Source organism: Equus asinus, chromosome 8 (genome assembly GCF_041296235.1).
Source record: "Equus asinus isolate D_3611 breed Donkey chromosome 8, EquAss-T2T_v2, whole genome shotgun sequence".
NCBI lineage: Eukaryota > Metazoa > Chordata > Mammalia > Perissodactyla > Equidae > Equus > Equus asinus.
This window is the reverse complement of record NC_091797.1, coordinates 2,343,819-2,364,376: the sequence shown is the minus strand read 5'-3', so window position 1 is coordinate 2,364,376 and position 20,558 is coordinate 2,343,819. Positions and strand designations below refer to the sequence as shown.

At 42.0% G+C, this 20,558-nt stretch overlaps 1 protein-coding gene across 3 annotated transcripts in view; it reads right to left on the bottom strand.

The window, feature by feature from the left end:
- Positions 1 to 2,084: 2,084 nt before the first annotated feature.
- The window catches only part of COL9A1 (collagen type IX alpha 1 chain), an 83,485-nt gene continuing 65,011 nt past the window's right edge, over positions 2,085 to 20,558 (bottom strand). For all 3 annotated transcript variants that reach the window (XM_044776958.2, XM_044776960.2, XM_070514624.1), the window contains 3 exons: positions 18,994 to 19,182; positions 12,362 to 12,439; positions 2,085 to 4,096 (listed from right to left, as the gene is read on the bottom strand). In XM_044776958.2, coding sequence (XP_044632893.1) covers positions 3,912 to 4,096; positions 12,362 to 12,439; positions 18,994 to 19,182 — 452 coding nt within the window. In that variant the 3' untranslated portion in view covers positions 2,085 to 3,911. The remainder of the gene's footprint in view (positions 4,097 to 12,361; positions 12,440 to 18,993; positions 19,183 to 20,558) is intronic.

The window sequence follows — 20,558 nt, the reverse complement described above, 5'->3', positions numbered from 1 at the left end:
TAATTATACTTTTGTTTGTTACACGAATCCATGCTTCGCTCAGAATAATTAGGTTTATAACCCATCTCCCTGGCAACTCATAAAAAGCCCAGTCTAATGGTTTTGGATGAGAATTATAAGAAGAAACAAAAGTCAGAGAACAGGTGGCCCTTTGTGACTTTTATCCCACGGAGTGATCTCACTAAAATCATTTGAGACTTCTTGCTGTAGAGGGGCCTGGGCAAGATCAGAGATATCACAGTTAACTTCTCTCTTAAATATAAGCTGTTCCATCGTTAGTCATAAGACAGTAGGCAATAAGAACTTAGACATATGGCATGTTTCCTTAACAGAAATTAATTACATCTGAATATGCCAGTGGATTTATATGTTGACTTAGGGAAATGATTTACATAGTTCTTAACTGTTCTCATCTTCAGGTCCCCTTACAATATAGATACAGTAAATTACATAGGGGCTCTCTAAGAAATATTCTTATGTCTTTCACACACACATTTTCAACTTGGAGGTCAAAGACAAATTCAAATAAATCTTAAAAAGAAAGTGAGTTTCTTGGAGCCAATTTCCCTCATGTCTTCTCTCTTATTCTTAGAAACTTGGAGTCAAGGGCATGATGTGAAGGCATGTTGTAGATTGCCGTTTGTTAAGACTAAAAATGCTATCAGTTAGCACTCTCTCTTTGGTAACCAGATCTGGCATGTTATGCAATGTTACACTTCCTCTAGCTGATCACTGAAGAGCATCTGAGCACCTCTATTGATGGTCATACATCATTATGTTAACCAATTTTAACCTAACAGGTACTGAGCCATATGCACTCAATACTGCCACAGCCTAGATCAGAAACTCACTAAAATAGACTAAATACACAACTGAAAAGTAGTTATTTCACTCTATTAAAAAAAAGGACTTGATCTATATTTATTGATCATAAATATTCTTTTTAAAAAAACGATATGTAAAATCATTTATGTCCATTGCCCATTTGTAAACAGCAAAATTACTGGTTTGCTAGGGTTTTTTTCCTAGTATTGCTTTTTCATTCATTTTTCCAGGGCCACAAGGAAATGTTTAATAGAAACTTTCCTGATATTGGTATGATTGTATGTGTTTCTAGTGGCCTTCCTGCAATAGTGGTTTATTTTTAAACTCAGAAATATTATACGTTGAGACACTGCAATAGCCAAAAAACTAAATAATCCGATCAGAGGTGATCTTCTACAGCAAGGGTTTATACTAAGCTTCTGTCCGGGTGCAAATAAATCAGATCTGACTCATGATGCTAAAGAACAGCAACATCCGTTTAGTCAGCTTGAAAGATAAAGTGTCTGTAAATCCATAGGTCACATAACAGGTAGGACTGCTCATTCACACCCTTGTGCAGGACAGACGTCAGTCATCCCGACCATGCCCGTGACGGCATGTGCTCGGTCAGACTGGGAGGTGATCGCCTGAGTTCTTAACCAACCTGTCAGACACTTGGGCTGAAAATCATCTCAAAATGCCAAGGAAGCACTGACTAGGAATAAATCAGAAACCATTTGCCCTTGAGTAACAAGCCAGTTTCTAACCAACCGTAACTACTCGCACTCTCCTCGTTCGGCAAGTGCTGTAGGTGACGCTGGATCCAACTTTAACAACATCTCAGAGAGGTTTTGGAGATTTCTACTTTGCTAGAGAGAGCGATTTTGGTCTTATTCAATATTTATCAACTCTCTTTCATGGAGAGAATTTGCTGGCACTTTTCTTTGCAATATCTCAGTCAAGTATTTAATGATTCTGTAAACTGTTTCACTTAACTGAATTTATAGTGGATTGTTCCCACCATTTGGAATGTGGTAGTTTTGCATTAATCTATTTGTAAGTGGTTGTTTCCAACATTGCTTATGGTATCTATGGGGCTTGTTGTACAGCCTTTTATATATCATTTGTAAAACAGTTAACTGTTCTTTGAAATTTTATTTTTTTTAATTTTCTTATGAATATGATATTATAGAACTGAGAAATGTATTTATTTGGTTATCTAGTTTTCCTTTTGTTGTATTTGGTTATGTCACACCAGTTAAAATAAAATCACTTTGGTGAAAAGACAAGGCAGTTTCTTTGCATTTATTTGGTTATACGTCACAGTACCTGCAAAAGTTTGCCATTTATATAAAGATCATTTTAAGTAGCTAGAACACATATCTCTAATTCGAAAGATGATGTACTGCACGTGAAGGAAGAGCATCCTTCTCAGTCTGTGTAAATGGCACTGAGCTGTGTGGCCAGGTTGGGATCTTTCTCCTTAAGCACAGTCCATGCCAGCAGCACAGAACTAGATGCTGTAAGCAGTTTTCAAGAAATCCAAATACAGATTACATAATAATTGATTTAGCCAAACAAACAGGGCTAAAATTTTTTAATGGATAGAAAGTACATACGAGAAAAAAAACTGATATCAAAAATCCAGTTAGAGCTCACCCCCCCCACCCCCAACTTGAGAAAATCGAGTTCTATAAACTAACTGAGGATATTGATTGTTTTGAGCACTGTGCTCTGCCCCAGGACAAGTCACTCATATGCACTGTGACATAAAATGAGTCTGTTAAGTCTGATCGATAGTTTATATAGCTGTTGATGAAACAACAAGCCAATGTGACCATGTAAATAGTAATAAACTGCTTGAGTACTCAGGCAATACCTACGTTATTGACAAGAAGGCAGGGCCTTAGCTGAGCTGTCTTTACAGAACGTCTAAGGAAAATGGTGAAACAGAAACCATGGCTGCAGCAGTGAAGCTGGGAAGAAGAAGGAGCGAACCAACCACTCAAACGAAAGCAGTGGTTCCTCACCTAGAGACCAAGCAAGGCCAGACTCGGGGACCACGAAGGCTCTGAAGCAGTCTGCAGACACATTGGCACACATGCATTTGCGTGTTTTTCTGGGATATGGGCCCACAGCTTTCATCAGAATTTCAAAAGGTCCGTGAAGCTCTCCCCCACCACCTCACACATCCACACAAAGAACTTCTGTCATAGTTACACCCTCTGGGGAACAGAAGGGGCATTTTAATTTCTCTGCAGAAAAAAGCACTAATATTATAAACATATGCCTGTAGAGATACCAGGAATGTAAAATGTTTTTAATGTATCTAAACAAGCTCAGTGTTTACTAAACACTAATCTAAACAAGCTTCTTTTCATTGAACATGATTATTTATAAGAAAACATGCAAGAGATTAAGAAACCGTATTTATTTCTTCTTTGGTACAGAGATGTCACCTCAAACCTTTAAAATAAATAATCTCGTCAATAAAACGCATGGCAGGATATTAAAATTCCTTCTTTGTTTTCACATAGAAGAGCTTAAAGTATTAACAGGTTTGGGATACAGTACAATTCAACAAAAATTCAGGCTGACTACACAAACCAGCACGTGATGTACGCAGTCACTCGGTGTGCTTTCCTGAGGGAGCACGAAGCACCAATTCTGTTGACTGTAGTGGGGTTTCCCCATAACTAGTCTGGGAACCCTCTATACAGTTGAGGACAACATCTAAATAAGAATGAAAATAACTACTTCAACTGAGATAAACCAAACAGTTGTTTTGTTTATTGGCACAGAGGCCCACACTGTATCACTTATGTATAACACACCAAAGTTCAAGGTCCTGGGAACAGAATTATACATTTATTTAAAGGGAGGGTTTTTGTTCATTTTATTTTAACCACCGATTCTGCTCTCTCCCCTCCAAGGGAAAGCAATGAGGATTTATCGAGTAGCACCATTGTTCTAAATCTGATTGTCAAGTAGGACTTGGGTAATGACAGTGAAGGTGATGCATGGTAGTCATTTGCCTCAGCTTTGGGCGGTGATTCTCCTCAAGATCCCTTGCCAGGCGTGGTTTATGCAGACAGCCAGGCAGGCTTTCACTTACTGGGCCCTTTGCTGAATGCTCGCTGACCAGCCTGCAAGGTGCAGGAGGCTGGCTCGCAGAAACCAGGAGGGCCAGGAGGTCCTGGGGGACCGGGGACACCAGGAATTCCTGCCACCCCTGGGGGGCCTCGCTCACCATCCCGGCCATTCCTCCCATAGCTGGCAGGACCTGGGTCACCTGAAACACACAAAAGATGGCACATGTGAAATGATGGGTGATGATGATGATAAAATTTCTTCAGTGGACTTGGGTTTCTTAGCAATAAAAAGTGAAGGAGACCTCAGCATCTCTAACCCACATTTCCGTCGGTGGAGCTGAGCTGCCCAATATGGTAGCCTCTAGCCATGTACGTCTACTGAGCACTGAAATGTGTCGAAGTCAAACTGGGATGAACTGCGAGTGGAAAACACACCTGAACTTGGAAGACAATGAAATATTCAAAATTTTCACACTAATAATTTTTGTATTTATTACATGATGAAATAATATTCTGGACACAGTGGGTTAAATATATTCTTAAAATTAATTTCACCTTATTCTTTTAACGTTTTTAACGTGGCTACTAGCAGATTTAAAACTATACACCCAACTCACATTCGTGGCTCACATTCTATTTCTTTTGGACAGCACTCTGGTAGGAGTGTCCCCTAGTTGTAATAGGTGATCAGTCTCTGGACAGGGAGCAGTGTGGCTCAGTGGTTAGAAGGAAAGGGTTTTGGAGACAGACAGCTGGCTGTAAGTTCTAGCTCTTCCATTTACGAATAGGTGACACCAGCAAGTCGCTAATCTCTCAGTTTCTTCATCTACGATGTGGGATACTGCCTGCCTTGTAATTAAATTCCATGCCTGGAAGCACCAGACAAATGGGGGCTATCATTACAATTATGAGGCTATCATTGATTAAGGTCTTTTAGGAGACTGTGCAATGTGCCCTACAAAGGTCCATGGTGTTCTTCTCATCAGGGGCTGACCCCTCCATGAACTTCACCATGGCTTAAGCTCCCCGGTGACATTTCTTCCTTGTGTCACGTTCAGAGGTTGTTTGGTCCCCCCAATGGAACATGGAACCCCCGACCAAAGAGGAATTTCTGCTGACAGTTGACCCCATCACACCAGCAGTGCTTTCATACATTACTGCAAGGGTGGCGATAAGAAATCAGTGTAAAACAAATTGTATTTGCCAGGATAATGTAGTTTACAGAGACCCTCATTCCATCTCAGCCATCTTAACTGGGCCTTTCAGCCAAAAAGGTGACAGCCAGGTCCACATGTCCAATTACACACCTGCTCAGGGTGGGCCCCTTTCCTTCTTTCTCAGCGGTTTTTAGTGGTCTTCTTACAGATGTCTTTCATTGGTCTTATTATAGTGGTCTGGTCTTATCAAGTGGTCTTAGCACATATACCTCACATACTTTTAGAAGGAAGGTAGGTTAGAGATCCCATTTGACGAATAACATCTCATTTTTCCTGTTATGTTTACAATTAGATCCACTCAAATCATAGGATAAAACAACAGTAAGTTTTAAGAGAATGATTATCTTTGACTCTATCCATCTCAAGGCTTTATCCCTCATGTATCCCATAAGCTTTCGTTCGACTATACTGAGATGTCTGTGTGTTTTCCTCTAAAGACGAGTCCCCGGAGAAAGCTTCTCCCTAACCCACTGCACCTGTAGACAGGGCGCTGGCAGAATCCTGCCTTGGGCAGAGCCGAGTCAGATCTGCTGACCCTGGGGGCTGATAAAGGTTGATTTTCTAAGGTGTAAAAGATAGGCCAGATATAAATACATATAAGAGGTAATGTTCACGCACCTTATCAGCAGCAATGTCCCCACTGAGACACACCAGGTCTGCCTTAACAAAATCAAATCAAGATTAGGAGGAGAAAACGCCCCAAGGAGAGGCCACAAACCGAAAGACCACAGGAGTGAGGCAGTTAATAGAGATCAGGTGGGCCAACCGGAGCCCACGGGCAACCCCTGCTTCTGTAGATAGCTTATCAGGACATAGCCACCGTCACTGGTTTATATGGCCTATGGCTGCTTTTGCACCACAAGCACAGAGTTGAGTAGCTGCAAAAGAGACCACACGGCCCTCACAGCCAACAAATCTGGCCCTTTACAGAAAAAGTTTGCTGACCCCTAATGTAGTAAGAAAAAACGGCCCTGGATTAAGAAATTCCCTTCTGTCTTTACTAGAAGAAAACTGACAGCACAAGAGTAATGAAAATCGGCTCCTGATGTCCCACGTCCGTGTCAGGGAGACACAGGGAGGACCAAGGCCTGTGCTGACCTGGAGAGTGGACGCTCAGCTCCACCAATAGCTGCTGGGAGGGAACACGGGCCGCCAGAACCTCTGATGACCCCCAAAGGAAGCTAGGAAGCTGAGTTTTTAAATAAACCTCTCTCAATTTTCAGTGTTAGCAACTAATTCAAATTTTTATTTAACCTTTGTAGAGCCAGCCTCCTGCCTAAAATCTTGAACTTAATAGAATTTATTCTCTAATACACAATGTTAGAAGCAGAGGAAAGCTTTCTAGATGTTCATGTTTAGTTCCCCATTTCTACCCGCTCCAGGAGAGGTTCTGTCACTGGCTGCATTTCTTCCAGATTCCTGCTCAGCCTTTGAGGAAACAGTTGGTGAAGCCATCCTGTCTACCCCTGATTTATTTTAAGTAAAGTACATCTCACCCAATTCTCCCTTTGGCAAACGCAACAATCTACCCACTGGAGTTTTGGGTGAAGTCATCATCGTCATCATCATCATCATCACCATCATCATCACCACCACCATCATCATCATCACCAATACTTAGAAAATGCTTCCACTTTGCCGTGCACCATGCGCTATGCTCATCATTGATCCTGTTTTCCTCAAGTGTAAACTGAAAGTTAGGAAAGTTAAATAATTGTCCATAGTCACATAGCCAGACAGTGGTGGAGTTAGAAACGAGGGCCCTTTACCACCTTCCAGTCTAACTGTATCTCCACACCCATTGATTTGCTAACTCTGCTGAGGGTGTGTGTGTGTGTTGTGCTGGTGGTGTTTTTTGTAGAAAGAGGCACAATTGCGAAGAGTTAGTATCAGTTCCTGTAGAGCTCTAACTGCCATAGGAAACTAAAGACATTTTCCTGAGGGTTTGTCCTGCAGAAACGGCCAGAGAACCTCCACGTGGCAGACCATCAGCTTCTGGGAGCCCTGACCTGGGCACTTACTCTCAAAGGTGCCCCACAATTATTCTGTGGGAGCCTAGTTTGGGGTAACACTGTCACAGTCCAGGTGATTCAAGAAGTCCAGCAGCTGTGTCAGCAAACACCTATAAACTACTTTCAACTCTGAACAAGAAGAGAAGGCACGGATCCAAAGCGTTCTCACTCTGCTTTGTCGGCCTCACAGTGGGTTAGCCATACTAACCGCCTAATGACCACACTGTTTTCTGCAATTTCGAGGATGTATAAAAATATTATTGCCAAGGGGCCGGCCCCGTGGACAAGTGGTTAAGTTTGCGTGCTCCGCTTCAGGGGCCCAGGGTCCACGGGTTCGGATCCTGGGCACAGACCTATGCACCACTTATCAAGCTATGGTGTGGTGATGTCCCCATAGAAGAACTAGAATGACTTGCAACTAGGATATGCAGCTATGTACTAGGGCTTTGGGGAGGAAAAGAAAAGACGAAGATTGGAACAGATATTAGCTCAGGGCCACTCTTCCTCTCCAAAAACTGTACCTTAAAAAAATATATATACTATCGCCACACAGTTCATGATTTTTAAAAATGAATGTCTGTCATTCTCTGTGCAAACACTAGAGGGGAGTCATGTTACATCAAAGGAGGCCAGTCCCCATGGGCACATTCAGAAGGATTTAATACCTGCTGCAGAATGAGAGGGACGGTGCACGCAGACTTAAAAAATAAAACCAGCAAATGATTCTCAGCATTGCAAAGGGTTTGTGACAGTTTATCCACTGTATGTCTGGGGACTTTCTTATATTTCCCATATGCTGAGCTCACTCTGGTGGTGTTTGACAAAGCATATATGTTTCAGGAATTGGTGTAAAGAGGCTGGTTTACATAAGATCCCCACAGCCAAATAAAATAGCAGCAATGGAATAGTAATGGAAATAGGATAAATGACTACTGTTAAACTGAAGCCTAAACTGAGTGTGCCGTTTGTTTGGGGGAGTTTTTTCCACTCAATATTCACAAACAAAGGCCACTTGTATGCAGGTTTTGCACAAGACACCTGCCTAGCCCAGTGGCCTAGCGTGGCCCAGCGCAAAGCTGGCTCTGCCCTGCACGTCCAAGAAGGGAAGCATCTTAGCTCACAAGTCACCCTCCTGGGGCCACACACGACTCCTCATTTAACTTACTCCTTTCCCTCGTGAGTCTGAATCCACAAAGAGGAAGTCAGGACCCATTATTAAATATTTTTCCTCAAAATCCTCAGAGTACAAAGGAACTGGTCCCAAATGGGCAAGTGTGGCGGCAGCAGCACAAAGAGTAACTCTTCTGGAGACAACCCAATCAAGCAACTGCCAAAGTCAGATGGCTGGGTGGCAAAGACAAATGAATCCTACTCTGGACAGCCAGCCCATCATCTTGTCCACTACGTGAACTAGGACTCAGGAAGCATGAAGATTTGCCTCGATCACCTATTTCCTGAGAGACTTTGTCAGGGCCAGGGACCTTGTAAGTCTGTATTTTCCCAAATATAAAAAGAGGAATGACGATCATCACAACAGCTAAATTTGCAGGAGGTTTGCCATGTGCCAGGCACCAGTCTGAGTTCTGCAAGTATTAACACGTACACAGATCCCCTACGTGACTCTGCAGCAGGCCTGGTTACTGCCCCGTCCTGCAGAGAAGCAAAGGAAGCGCTGTGAGCAGGGGAGCCGACAGCAATGGGGGAGCAGGGCTCTCCCCGGCAGCCTGGCCCCAGGGCCCCGGCCCCTTCAACACCCGCCCCCTGCTCTGGCTGTGAGAAGCAAACTGGACGATTTCTATGTGCATTTTCCACAATAGAGCACTTCAGCCAAATGACAGCCAACGGAATGGCTGTAACAGTCACCTTCCGCCCAGATTAGGGAACTCAGCATGGCAACGCCAAGGGGCCACATGATGCTCAACACTGAATGGACTGAGAGATACGGGGCAGCGAGAACTAAAACTGTCCAGGAAGAACAAAGGACCTCCGATAGCTGGTAAACAATGAGGTATTCGTTACATTTTTCAAATAGATATGTCAGCACCAAGAAGGATGATCAAATGGACTTTTTCTATTAGGGAGAATTTGAGTCTCAAATCCAACCATAGCTACAACAAAGAAGGTTGAAGAATATCCTGTTCTGCAGGATCTTGCTTTCAGGTAAGATGTATATTTATCTAGAAGGTTCTGGACACATTCCTGCACAAAGTCCTACTGAAGTTTCCTCTGGGTCCTAAAATCCTATAACTGTTAGGTTTGTGAGAGACCAGAAATCACATTCTCAGCTCAACCAGGGAAATTAAACCTGGTCCACCTGTCAGAGGACAATGAGCCAGTAGAATGATTCACTGCCAACCAGGACTGGCATCTGTGATCAGAAGTAAAGTAGACGTTCTGGAAGGGGAGGTCTGAGGTGCAGGGGGCACTGCTGACTCTAGGGAGAACAACATATTCCCGCTGACCCAGAGCAGGAGGAAAATGCTGCGAGGGCGCAACCAGGGTCCAGCTTTGCCCCCATCTCTCCTTCCTTCACCTCAAAAGCAGAAGTGGATTTGTTACATTAATAACAGCATTGATAACCTAAATTTCTTGAGCACCTACCATGGCCAGAAACTGTCCTGAGCACTTTACATCGATTTTCTTTTAATTCTCGGACACTATCAGGGAGATATTACTATCACTATTTTATAAATAGGGAAACTGAGGCACGGAGCAATTCAGTAACTTGCCCGATGTCAAAAAGCTGGTAAGTGACAGAGTCAAGATTTGAGCCAGGATGCCTGAATTGTGTACTCCACGCTCCAAATAGCCCACTTTCAGAGAAACTGGCTCTAGGGGAGAAATGACCCAAAAGCTCCTGTTCAGGGACTTGACTGATTCGAGAAATCACTGGCTGCGCATATTCGCAGTGCGGACAGGAGCCTGCGAGCTGAGCAGCAAAGCGCCCGCGGGCCCTCAGAGAGGGAGACGGACGCGCACCTGCGCCCAGAGCTGCAGCACTGAGAAATCGCACGTTCTGGAAAGGTAGCCTAAACTTTTAAAAAATAATGTGGAGCTCAGATTTTTCCCTCAATAATGTCAACTATCCTCTCAATTAAAATGTAACCAGAGACCACAACTAGAAGGACCCACAACTGAAATATACAACTATGTACTTGGGGGATTTAGGGAGAAAAAGCAGGAAAAAAAAAAAAAAGAAGATTGGCAACAGTTGTTAGCTCAGGTGCCAATCTTTAAAAAAAAAAAAAATGTAACCAGAGGACAGAAAAAGAAAGAGCCGACTTCAGAGTGGTACCAGGAATGGAGGGGCAAGGACGGGCAGGAGGCAGAAAGAAAAAGCACAGGGCAGGGTTTCGTTGTCCTGAGAAGGGAGCCCATAACATTTTTAACAAATCAGATTGAAGTATTAAAGCCAAGACCAGCTATAATATGTATTTTTCTAAATTTTCAATTTTCACAAGGGAGACAAGATGAGGGCCAGGTAGAGCTGCCACTGGTGCGCTTGTCCTACCTTGCCATTCTGCCTGGACCTGTTTGTCTGACATCCTAAAAGCAAATCAGCAGAGCCCCTGGGCGGGCGGAGCACTGTCACCCTCCTGGCTCGGGGCAGACGCGGCAGCTCCGAGGGCTGCCCGTAGGCGGTGATGTGCCCCCGGTGGCGGCCTGGGACTCTGCACACACACAGCGGGTCCTCTGCCATCTTCCCACTTTTAAACTTATAATGTGGTTTATCAACAGATTTTTTGCAAGTAAGAGTCCCCAGACACCATTATCGATTTTTGATAAAGGAAAATGTTGCCCATAGTGCAAGTCAATGTTAAGTGATTTGTCAACAAAATGGGTGGAGAAGAAATTGTAAGGCTATCCTATAGGTATACAGATAATTAAGTAAATTGTAATGATGATATTTTATCAGCTCTAAAACCTCCTACTGCTACCATTTATAAAGGAGAAAAGCACTCAGTAAGGTCTGTTTTGTTTTTTTCTTTTCTGAACATCCATCAGTGACCCCAGACTTCATCATATGCTAAAATCTTCCTCTCTTGGTTCCCTTTAGCTCCAACCAGATATTCTTTCCTTTTCCAATCATAAAAATTTATCAGTTTGTGAAAACATCTTGACAGGCCCATGGATCACAGTTTTAGAAATGCAGTGTTTGAGCTATCTCCAAATGTATTCATATTTTTTTAAAAAAATATTTAATGAGAAAGCAATCCCCAAGAGCAATGAAATGGATAATTAGAAAGCAATGATGTTTGGAGCTGCAATTATAGCCATGATTGAATATGTAAGCCTCTGGCAGAATCAGAAGATGATCATTTCTTTTTCTAAATTTCCCTTAACCAAGTTTTCCAAATTCACTGGGAAATGCGTGTACACCCCCTTCCTGCACGACCCCTCGAATCCCCTCTCCTCAGCTCCAGGGCGCGGGGGCTCCCCAGCCACCGCCTCAGCAGCTCTAAGAGAAGCTGCTGGGAGGCTGCACATCTTTCCTGCTCTGAGCCGGCCTGGCTCGCGGCCCTGCCTGCGGCTTCTGCGTCTGGGCTGTAAGTCAGTGCCCAGTGGAGAGGCTGCTGCAGCCCGATTCCAGCGACAGAGGACCAGTGTGTGGAGAGAAGAGAGGCCCAGTGAGGGAACCCAGGCTCTCCACACACAGGCTCCTTTGTCGCTCAGCCGACGCAGCTGCGCTTTGTGGTTTGTGCGTGTATCCGTGGGGCCGAGCAGGAATGTTCAGGTTTATTTTGGGGGATATGGGTTTCTGGAAGGTCAGCATGTCTGCAACAGGAGCTTTTAAAAGAAAATTCCAGTTACTCCCTGTGCAACATGAATAGTTTGTAAACTTGGATTAATTTTCCTGTTGCTCTGACTTTTCAGTTAAAAAAAATAAACAGGAAACTATCAGTGGGGCTTGAAATGGATAGGGCCCCATTCCTTCAGAACTTTATAACAAGTGCTCTGTGGCTGGACCTTGACACAATTTTTTTAAAGCATCTACTTATTCAAGAAATTAATATTCAAGTCCTGATACTTATTTTCTCACAAAAGATACAGACATGATTTACAGATCATTTAACTCTTCACGTAAGTTGGCCTTGAAAAATCAATGCCAGCCATTGTTGAGTATCACTTAATATGCTTAAGTAAATAAAGAGGAATTCTTTAAATGTTACCCAATTCAGACTACCGGCTTCTACCGACTCCTCCACCTCGTCCCGCACATACACCACACGCTTACCTGGGAGACCCGTAGCTCCGGGCAGACCTTTTGGACCTCTTCCTGGAGGGCCACGTTCCCCTCTTTCTCCCAAGTCACCTGCATTTCAGTAGAGAAATGTTATTTTTCTGTATATCTATTAGAATAAAGTTCCATATTTTTAAGCTTTAACCAAAGCCAAAATTTAGAAACCAAAAGGTCATGAAGTTGCTACAAACTAGGTTGTAGTAAGCATGTAGCAGGGCAGAAATCAAGTTAATTATACTAACAGATCTAAGGGGAAAAGTCAAGTGATCATATCCATGGATGCTGAAAAGACATTTGAAAGAACTGAACATGCATTCCTGATAAACATTCAATAAAATAAGAATCATGGCTACCCTCTTACCATGAAATAAGACACCACCTCTACCCAAAGGTGGCATCATGCCTAAGGCGGACACGAGAGGCAGTTCCACCATAGTCAGAACATTAGGAAGATGCCCACTCCATCGCTATCATTTATCATTTGGTTTGAGGAGTTAAAAGCATCCCCATTTTCAAGTGATATGAGTACATATCTTAAACCCTAGAAAATCAACTCAAAATCTGCTACAAACAATGAGAGAATTCAGTAAAATAGCAAGGTAAGAAATTAATATATGGAAATCAGTAATTTTCATATATACGAACAACAACCAGTAATAAGATGTAGTAAAAACAGATCTCATTTATCATAGCAATTAAAATATTAAATAGCCAGGAATAACTTTAATCAGAAATACACAAATCCAATATGAAAAAAAATGAACATTTCTAAAGGATACAAAGACTTGAAAATATTTTTAGATGGAACATCATCATAAAAAGTTGTCAGTTCTCCCTAAGCTGAATTTTCATCATGATCCCAATAAAAATACATATTTTTTTAGCCAAAGAGGTGATTCTGAAGTTTGTATAGAAAAATACATAACCCAGAATAGCCATAAAAACTCCAAAAGAAAAAGCAACATGAAAAGAATTAACCCTACCAGATACTAAACCAGTGAAAACGTTGTGGTACTTGGGACATGAATGGACAGACCAGTAAAACAGAATAGAAGACCCCAAAACAGGCCCAATACATATAGGAGTTTGGTTTGTAATAAAGGTGGCACCTTAAAGTGAGAAAAAGTTGAATAATTCAATAAATAGTGTTAGTTAAAAAGTGGGTAGCCAACTGGAAAAAAAAGTTGGATCTATTCCTCACACTATAATCCAGGATGAATTACAAATGGATAAAATATTAAATGTAATTTAAAAATCAGAAGAAAACAAAGGAGAATTATTTCATAACCTCAGATTTGAGTCGGCCTTTGTCGTATGATTCAAAATACGAAGAGTTACTCAAATCAATACAAAAAGGCCAATGACAATAACAAATAAGCAGAAAGCATGAGCAAGAAAGTCACTAAAGGGAAATAAAAGCGGCTTTCCTGACTTCACTCTCAAAACAAAATTAGTATAAATTAAGAATAACAGGATGGTATTTTAACCTAGAAGATCAGCAAAAATTCCAGAGTTTAATTAAACATATGCCAGCAAGTCTGTGGAAAAATACACTATTGTATATTACGGATAAGACTAAATTGTTACAGTCTCTTGGAGGGCAATTAGACAACACCTATCAAAATTACAAATGGAAGTACCATTTTACCCAGCAATTCTGCTTCTAGGAATTTATCCTAGACATATAGAGCTGATGTTGATAATTATACAAAAGTGAAATGTAGATAACGTTTTCACTGCAGCCTTGACGTAACGGCAGAAGACTGGAAACAATCGAAGTGTCCATTAAAGGGTTAAATACCTCATGGTGCGTCTACAGAACGGAATACTATGCAGCTGTGGAGAACCAGGACTCTCTTTGAAAGGACGTATTGTCTCTTTTCCAAGACATATTGTTAAGGGAAAAAAGCAAGGTCCAGAGCGCTTACTAAAGGACAATGTGATTTCATTTTGTAAAGGATGTCCGGAAAACATATATTCATATATTCCTGTACATTATCACTAGCACGCATACGTAAGACATTAGCAATAGCGATCACCTAACGGGAAGAACAAAGGAAGCTGGGCAGATGGAAGACCGACGGGGAGAGAAACCCGTCATCAAATATCTTTTTATACATTTTCAAATTCTTGAACAATGTAAATTTAGTACTACCAAAAATAAATTAATGAATTTTCAAAATCTGAAGTGTGCTGTCAAAAGTGCCCACATTTCACTACTGACTCATTATTTATGGGGAATATGCTTTGGATTGCAACCAACCATGTGAATTTGCAAGACAGTTGATTGAACTTGGGGATTCAGCAGCCATGGAACAAAGTTGCCTTAATTATCTTGGCCCCTGCAGAGACCAAACCCGGAACCGTGGCCTCATTAACAACGCGGCCCCTCCTTAGTTAGCTGCTCTAGCAGGAGGCTCAATTCCCCTACCCCATTAGCACAGTATCCCATCATTATCTCATTACACTTTTAGAAGGTGCCATGATTTTACAACAAATTCTATACAAAATCATTTTTTCCAAACATCCCCATCAGCCAAACCTCATTTAATATGGAGTCAAGTTTATCGTCTAAAAAACAAAGACATGTATGCAACTAAAATAGGAAAACTACCCGTACAATGCACACTAGGCAGTCAGAAATCTCTAATTGTGAAGTGAATGTTTAAATAGCCACCATATTTTGATTTTAGCTATGAATGTCCTTGTATGAATATTTTTATGATGAATCAACTACATTTTCGGAAGAATTTAAATCTATATAAAATACTGTATACGGATACAGAGTTCCGGGTGAACTCATATGCACGTAAGCTGGTTTCTTTAAGCTCATCATCAATGTGGCCTTGCTGTATTAGGAAGATAGGACAATTAGTATTTTGAAAACTAACGGCTTCAGCACTCCTGTTAACTTAGCAATTTAAATGCCATATCACTGTAATTCTGGAGGCTGGCAATGAGAGAGAATCTTTAAATGTGCCATATTTTCTGAAGCTATGAGACGAAGATTGTAAATTAAAATGTGACTTTCACACTAATGGTGAAAGTTACACACATTCCAGCGTGAAGACACACCAGCTTGGAAATGCTGGCTGCAAGGAATAAGAGGGCTGTCTTAGTTGTCATGCTGTCCTCTGGTTATCGGTCATAGAAAAACACATTTCTGACGGGCTCCAAGATGAAGCCGCAGGCTGCTCCACAGCAGACCGTGCCCGCAGCCAGTTCCCTGGATCGCCAAAGTTAAGCCACTTCTCCAAACCCTGCTCACGTCTTCTTTTAAGATGCACAAAAACCAGCTCAAGGAACTAAAGGTCCGCCTTTGTGGACACATGAATACAAACACATGATGCACATGCACATAAAGAGTCACAAGGTACACATAAAAAGCTTGTAAAATAAGCGTTAGATAAGGCATGAAGGAAAATATGCAGTTTGAGTAGAAAACCAGCTCATTATGAATGGAGTAGCTAAAACTCAAGAAATTCTCATTGCTCCATAGTTGCTATTTATTTTGTTTATTTGAAAGCTGTAACTGATGTTCCATCTCCCTGTGAACAGATTACTATTTAAAAGGTGTTGGTCACAGTTATGACGTGTGTACTTTCTCAAGCGTACATTTATATATTGACACGTCTATTCGACTCACACTAAAATATCTAAAAGGATATGCAGCCTTATTCAAAGGGACTTAAAATTAATCCAAACCCTGAATATTTAAAAACAGTGTTTCTGACATGAAAGACTAGCAATGCTAAGCAAAGTGAGCATCGAGCCAGTTCGATGCCTCTCACGTTTCTGTTTGAGTAAGCACATAAAATGACACGCAGCATGGGCCTTGGCCCTAACACATTTGTGTGATACTGTATAAAACATGTCAATGAAAAACAAAAAAAATTATGACTTAAGCTTTGAGTGTGATTTGAGGGGCATTTCTACTAGCTCCTACTGAAAACGTTCCACTGTGTTTTTCAGAGTAATTTTTTTTAGGAGGAAAACAGTGATTTGATTAAGACATAGCCTGAACTGTTAAAAGCTTTAGTAAAACTTATTTGTTTGTTATTTATGTAGCAATTTCTCTGGAAAAAGACTCTCAAAGTGACTATATGACAGATCCTTCTTTATTAGGCATGAAAAAAGGCCACAGGGGACAACAAAACACATTCCTTCTCTAATTGGCTAAACATTTAAATTTCAAATGGTGGGGTGTTTATTCTCAGGGAAAATTTGATCTAAAACCTTTGGAAAAGAGAACTCTATCTGTTTTCTATTAAATACCACTGTTAACGCATGTGGTGGGACAAGAAAGGTGAGTCGTCACCTAGAATCACGTATTTCCAAATGTGTGACAGCGCTGATGGATAAAGAAAATCTGATCACTCCTTTCTGCCCACACCCCAAATTCTTAAAAAGTGATCAGAAGTAAAACTGAGAGAAGATGCTGCTTTAAAAGAACCCCATGACAAGACAGGGATAGGGGAGGGTGGGGAGACAAAGCCCTTTAGAAAAAAGAAAAGGATTCTATCACGTCTAGATTCTAGACTATGCCATAAATACTGTAGAAAATTAGGGGAAGTCCCTCATACGATCAAACTATCTTGATGAATGAACTCAGTGTAGAGACATCGTCCAGCTTCCAAATATAGAAATACACTTTTCTTCCCTTCAAAATAAGGTTCCTCTGCTAGAGCCCCACCAGCCGCCGTTCCATCTGCAAGGGCGTCCCAGAACGCCCCGAACAGTCACCTGGTTCCCAGTGGTTCCCAGCCCTGGGTGCAAATGAAAGTCACCTGGGGAATATTTTTAAAGCCTGACGCTCAGACCCGTTAAGTCAGAATCTCTGGGAAGGGGACCCGGACCTGGAGAGTTCTGAAGCCCCACAGGTGATTCCGGAGAGCAGCCCAGGCTGAGAGACGCAGCTGTAGGCACTCTCCTGGCATAGCAAGTAGAAGACATTTTTGTTTCTCGGAGAATAAAATGGGGCTTCAAGAGAGTTCTCTTACTAACTCAAAGCTAAGCTCTGCCCCAAATAAAGGGACTTCCCTTTAGCCAAAAATCAGGGCTGTGATTTCCATAGCCCATGCAAGGTGCTCCTTTCCAATGGGAAGATGGGCGGGTGCTCTACACCAGCACATGAGCTATGTCCTAACCCCTGGCAGGCTGGACAGAGCACAGAGCACTGGGCCACCTCCAGGCTTCCCATTCAGTGAGTCTGGGGACTGGAGCATCTGCACGCCTTAGATGGTCCCGGATGACACTGATGCTCCAGGGCCCACTGTGTTGGAAATGCTGCTCTGGAGTGAGCTCAGGAAAGCCTGGAGTGGGCTTGAGTCCATCAATCTGCAGGAGGCAGCGGAGTGTCTGAGAAACGGTTTACAAAGCAAATGGTGACTAACCACAGAGCGAGCCTATGAAACGATTCCTGAACTAGTAGCTGAAAGCAGGACAAAAGTGAGTGGCTGTGTGCCTCTTTCAGAGAAAATATTCAGTTCTCCTCAAGATGAACTCTGAGCTCTCCCCGTATTTGACTTCGTCTGGCCTCTGAAAACTTTGAAATTGTGCCACGCTTACAAGAGGCCCCAATTAAGGCTTGTTTTTTAACATGCAGCTCTGCACATGCCAAAAAAAAAGGAAAAAAATCAAATATAATTAACAAAATTGTTCCAGCTGAGAGTGTAGTCAGCCAAATGCATCAGCAATTCATTTAGAGATCCAGAAAGGCAGCTTGCCTGCCCTCTGACCTTCACACCACAATGTTTATCCCTAATTGGAGCACCACCGTTTAAAAAATAAAACTCCCTCTCGTGTTCGTGATGCTGCGTCTTTCTGAAGTTCCCCAGAGAGCTGTCAGTCACTCATCAGGATACAGACTCCTCACTCTACTCAGTCCTCTCTGTAAATTACCCGGGACACGCAGCCCCAGGCTGACATACTGACTCGCCCCAACTACCCACGCCATCTGCAGCAAACAGTCCTTCCGCAAGTCCTGCTGAAGACCCACCCCACTCACAATCCTATTGTTCTGCAAAACACTGGACGCAAAGGCCAGATACGCTTTAAATAAAAGGGAAGAAACAAACTCTCCCTCTCACATGTTAAGGAAGGAATAAAGTTACATTATATTTCAGAGCCAAAAAAAGCCCACCAAAACTAAATATCCAGTGTCACTTTTTAAAAGAAGAGGGAGGCAGCTTCCACTCATGAAGTAATTTTTCTTACGTCGTGCTAACAAATCTGACTTAGTTTAAGTAACGATACAAACATTCTAAGCTTGGTTATAATCTTAGAAGAGCTCTACAATGATTTTAGGGTCTCAAAAAGAAAATAGCTGAGTGATCCTCTACCAGATCCTGTCAAGTTTATTTTGAACTGTGACTGAGGCAGAGTATAACTGAAAAAGATCAGTACTAAAAGTCAAGGAACCTTCATTCTAGTATGCTCTACTGTGGTCATACAGCACAGTCAAGAGCATATCCTATAACAGTTTTCTAATCTTTATGACGACCACTGTTAAAGAGAACAATGCACCTTCTCATCTCACGAGATATTTGGAGCTTGGCAGGACACGCGAATGCATCTGAAAAAGGACAGTGCGTGTTCCTTGGCTCCACCTGGGCAAAATGACTTACCTTTAGGTCCCTTCAAACCTAGAGCGCCGGGGGGCCCTTTAATGCCTGGGAGGCCACGAGGTCCCATCTGGCCTGGGAAACCATTCTCTCCAGGGGGTCCAGGGGGACCCGGGGGACCAGGCCTGCCAGGGAGGCCGGAGGCCCCGGAGTCTGGACGCTTGAGACTAGCAGCCATCTCAGCAAGATGCTCTAAAAGATAATAAACAAAATGGTCCAGAAAAGTCAGAAACATGAAAGTAATTTAAATGAAAAGAGAGGTATTTCAAGTGCCTTTTTTCTAAATGTGTCACCAGAGTTTCAGAATTGGTGGTGAGCAATGAATAAAATGGATCCTATTTCTGTGGGCTTTCTGCCAGGAAGCTCACTGGTGCTGTGCACTCAGCTCTCCCTGGAAATATTTGGTCCTGCTGTTGTGAGACAAGGGGTGGGGGATAAAAACCTCAGAGAGCAGGGCTTAGGGGTCAGCGGTGTTCTAAAAGGATGAGTGCGCCACCTGAATCCTGGCTTCTTAGCTGAAAACCCAGAATAGGAAGAAAATGAGTTTCTTAACACAGGTAGAAGTGGATGTCCAGAAGCTTTTTAAAAGCCAAGGACGTTGCCCAGAATTAGTACTGACACACCATTTGAGACCTAGCCTCACATTTTTAGTTTGAATAAGTAACCTGAAATATCCTGAGGATTCGTGACTTCTTATAAATTCTCCTCTCAAAAGTTTTTTCATGCTTGGAATAGACAACAGGCATTAAAAATAGCCTGCTTCTTGGGAATGGTCACAGTCTGACTTAGAAATTAATAACTGTGTGGGCTTTTTCAAGAACCAGTAAATAGATTAAGAACCATCCACTAAAACCAAGGAGAACAAGAAAACTTTCCCATTAAAATACTCTAAGGAAATAGTCTAGTGTAATATTTTTTAAAGCTTGAGGGTGTGGAGAAGAATATGAATTGAAAACACATTTCTAACCAACATTTTTAAATTGTTTAAATGTGAGTAGTCTGAGTTTGCCTTATTTAAGAGTTAGCATAAAATCATAATTTTCCAGATATGTAACATCTAAAATTGAAATAGCCTTTCAAGATAAAATGTCTGCAATATTAATTTTCAAATATAGAGGTGACAATTTCATTATGAAAAGCCCTGCAAGTCTACTAGACAAATTATACTATCTCCTGAACATACAGAAGAAGAGTATTTCTTCATGATAGAATCAATTCCGACCAGACTAAGACAATTATTTGTTAGAAGGCCCCGTTACAGGTTCTCCTCAGTGATACGGTGTTTTCACACATCCTCCTTGACTGTGTGGTTTCAGAACTAGATCAATTCCAAAACGGCTATGACAACTAGCAATCGTCACAGCTACAGGTGAATTTAGATAAAGGTTAACAAATGTGAAAATATATCACCATTTTGGTAAAATACTAGTTATTGATTTTCTACATTTGCAGTTCACGAGTAGAGAGAACGTCCTTTTGCTTCCTCTGGGCACAGAGCCCCTCCTTTCCTTCTCATACGGTCTACAGAGAGATTCGAGGTCAGTGCCAGGGATCCACTATGTGTAGGA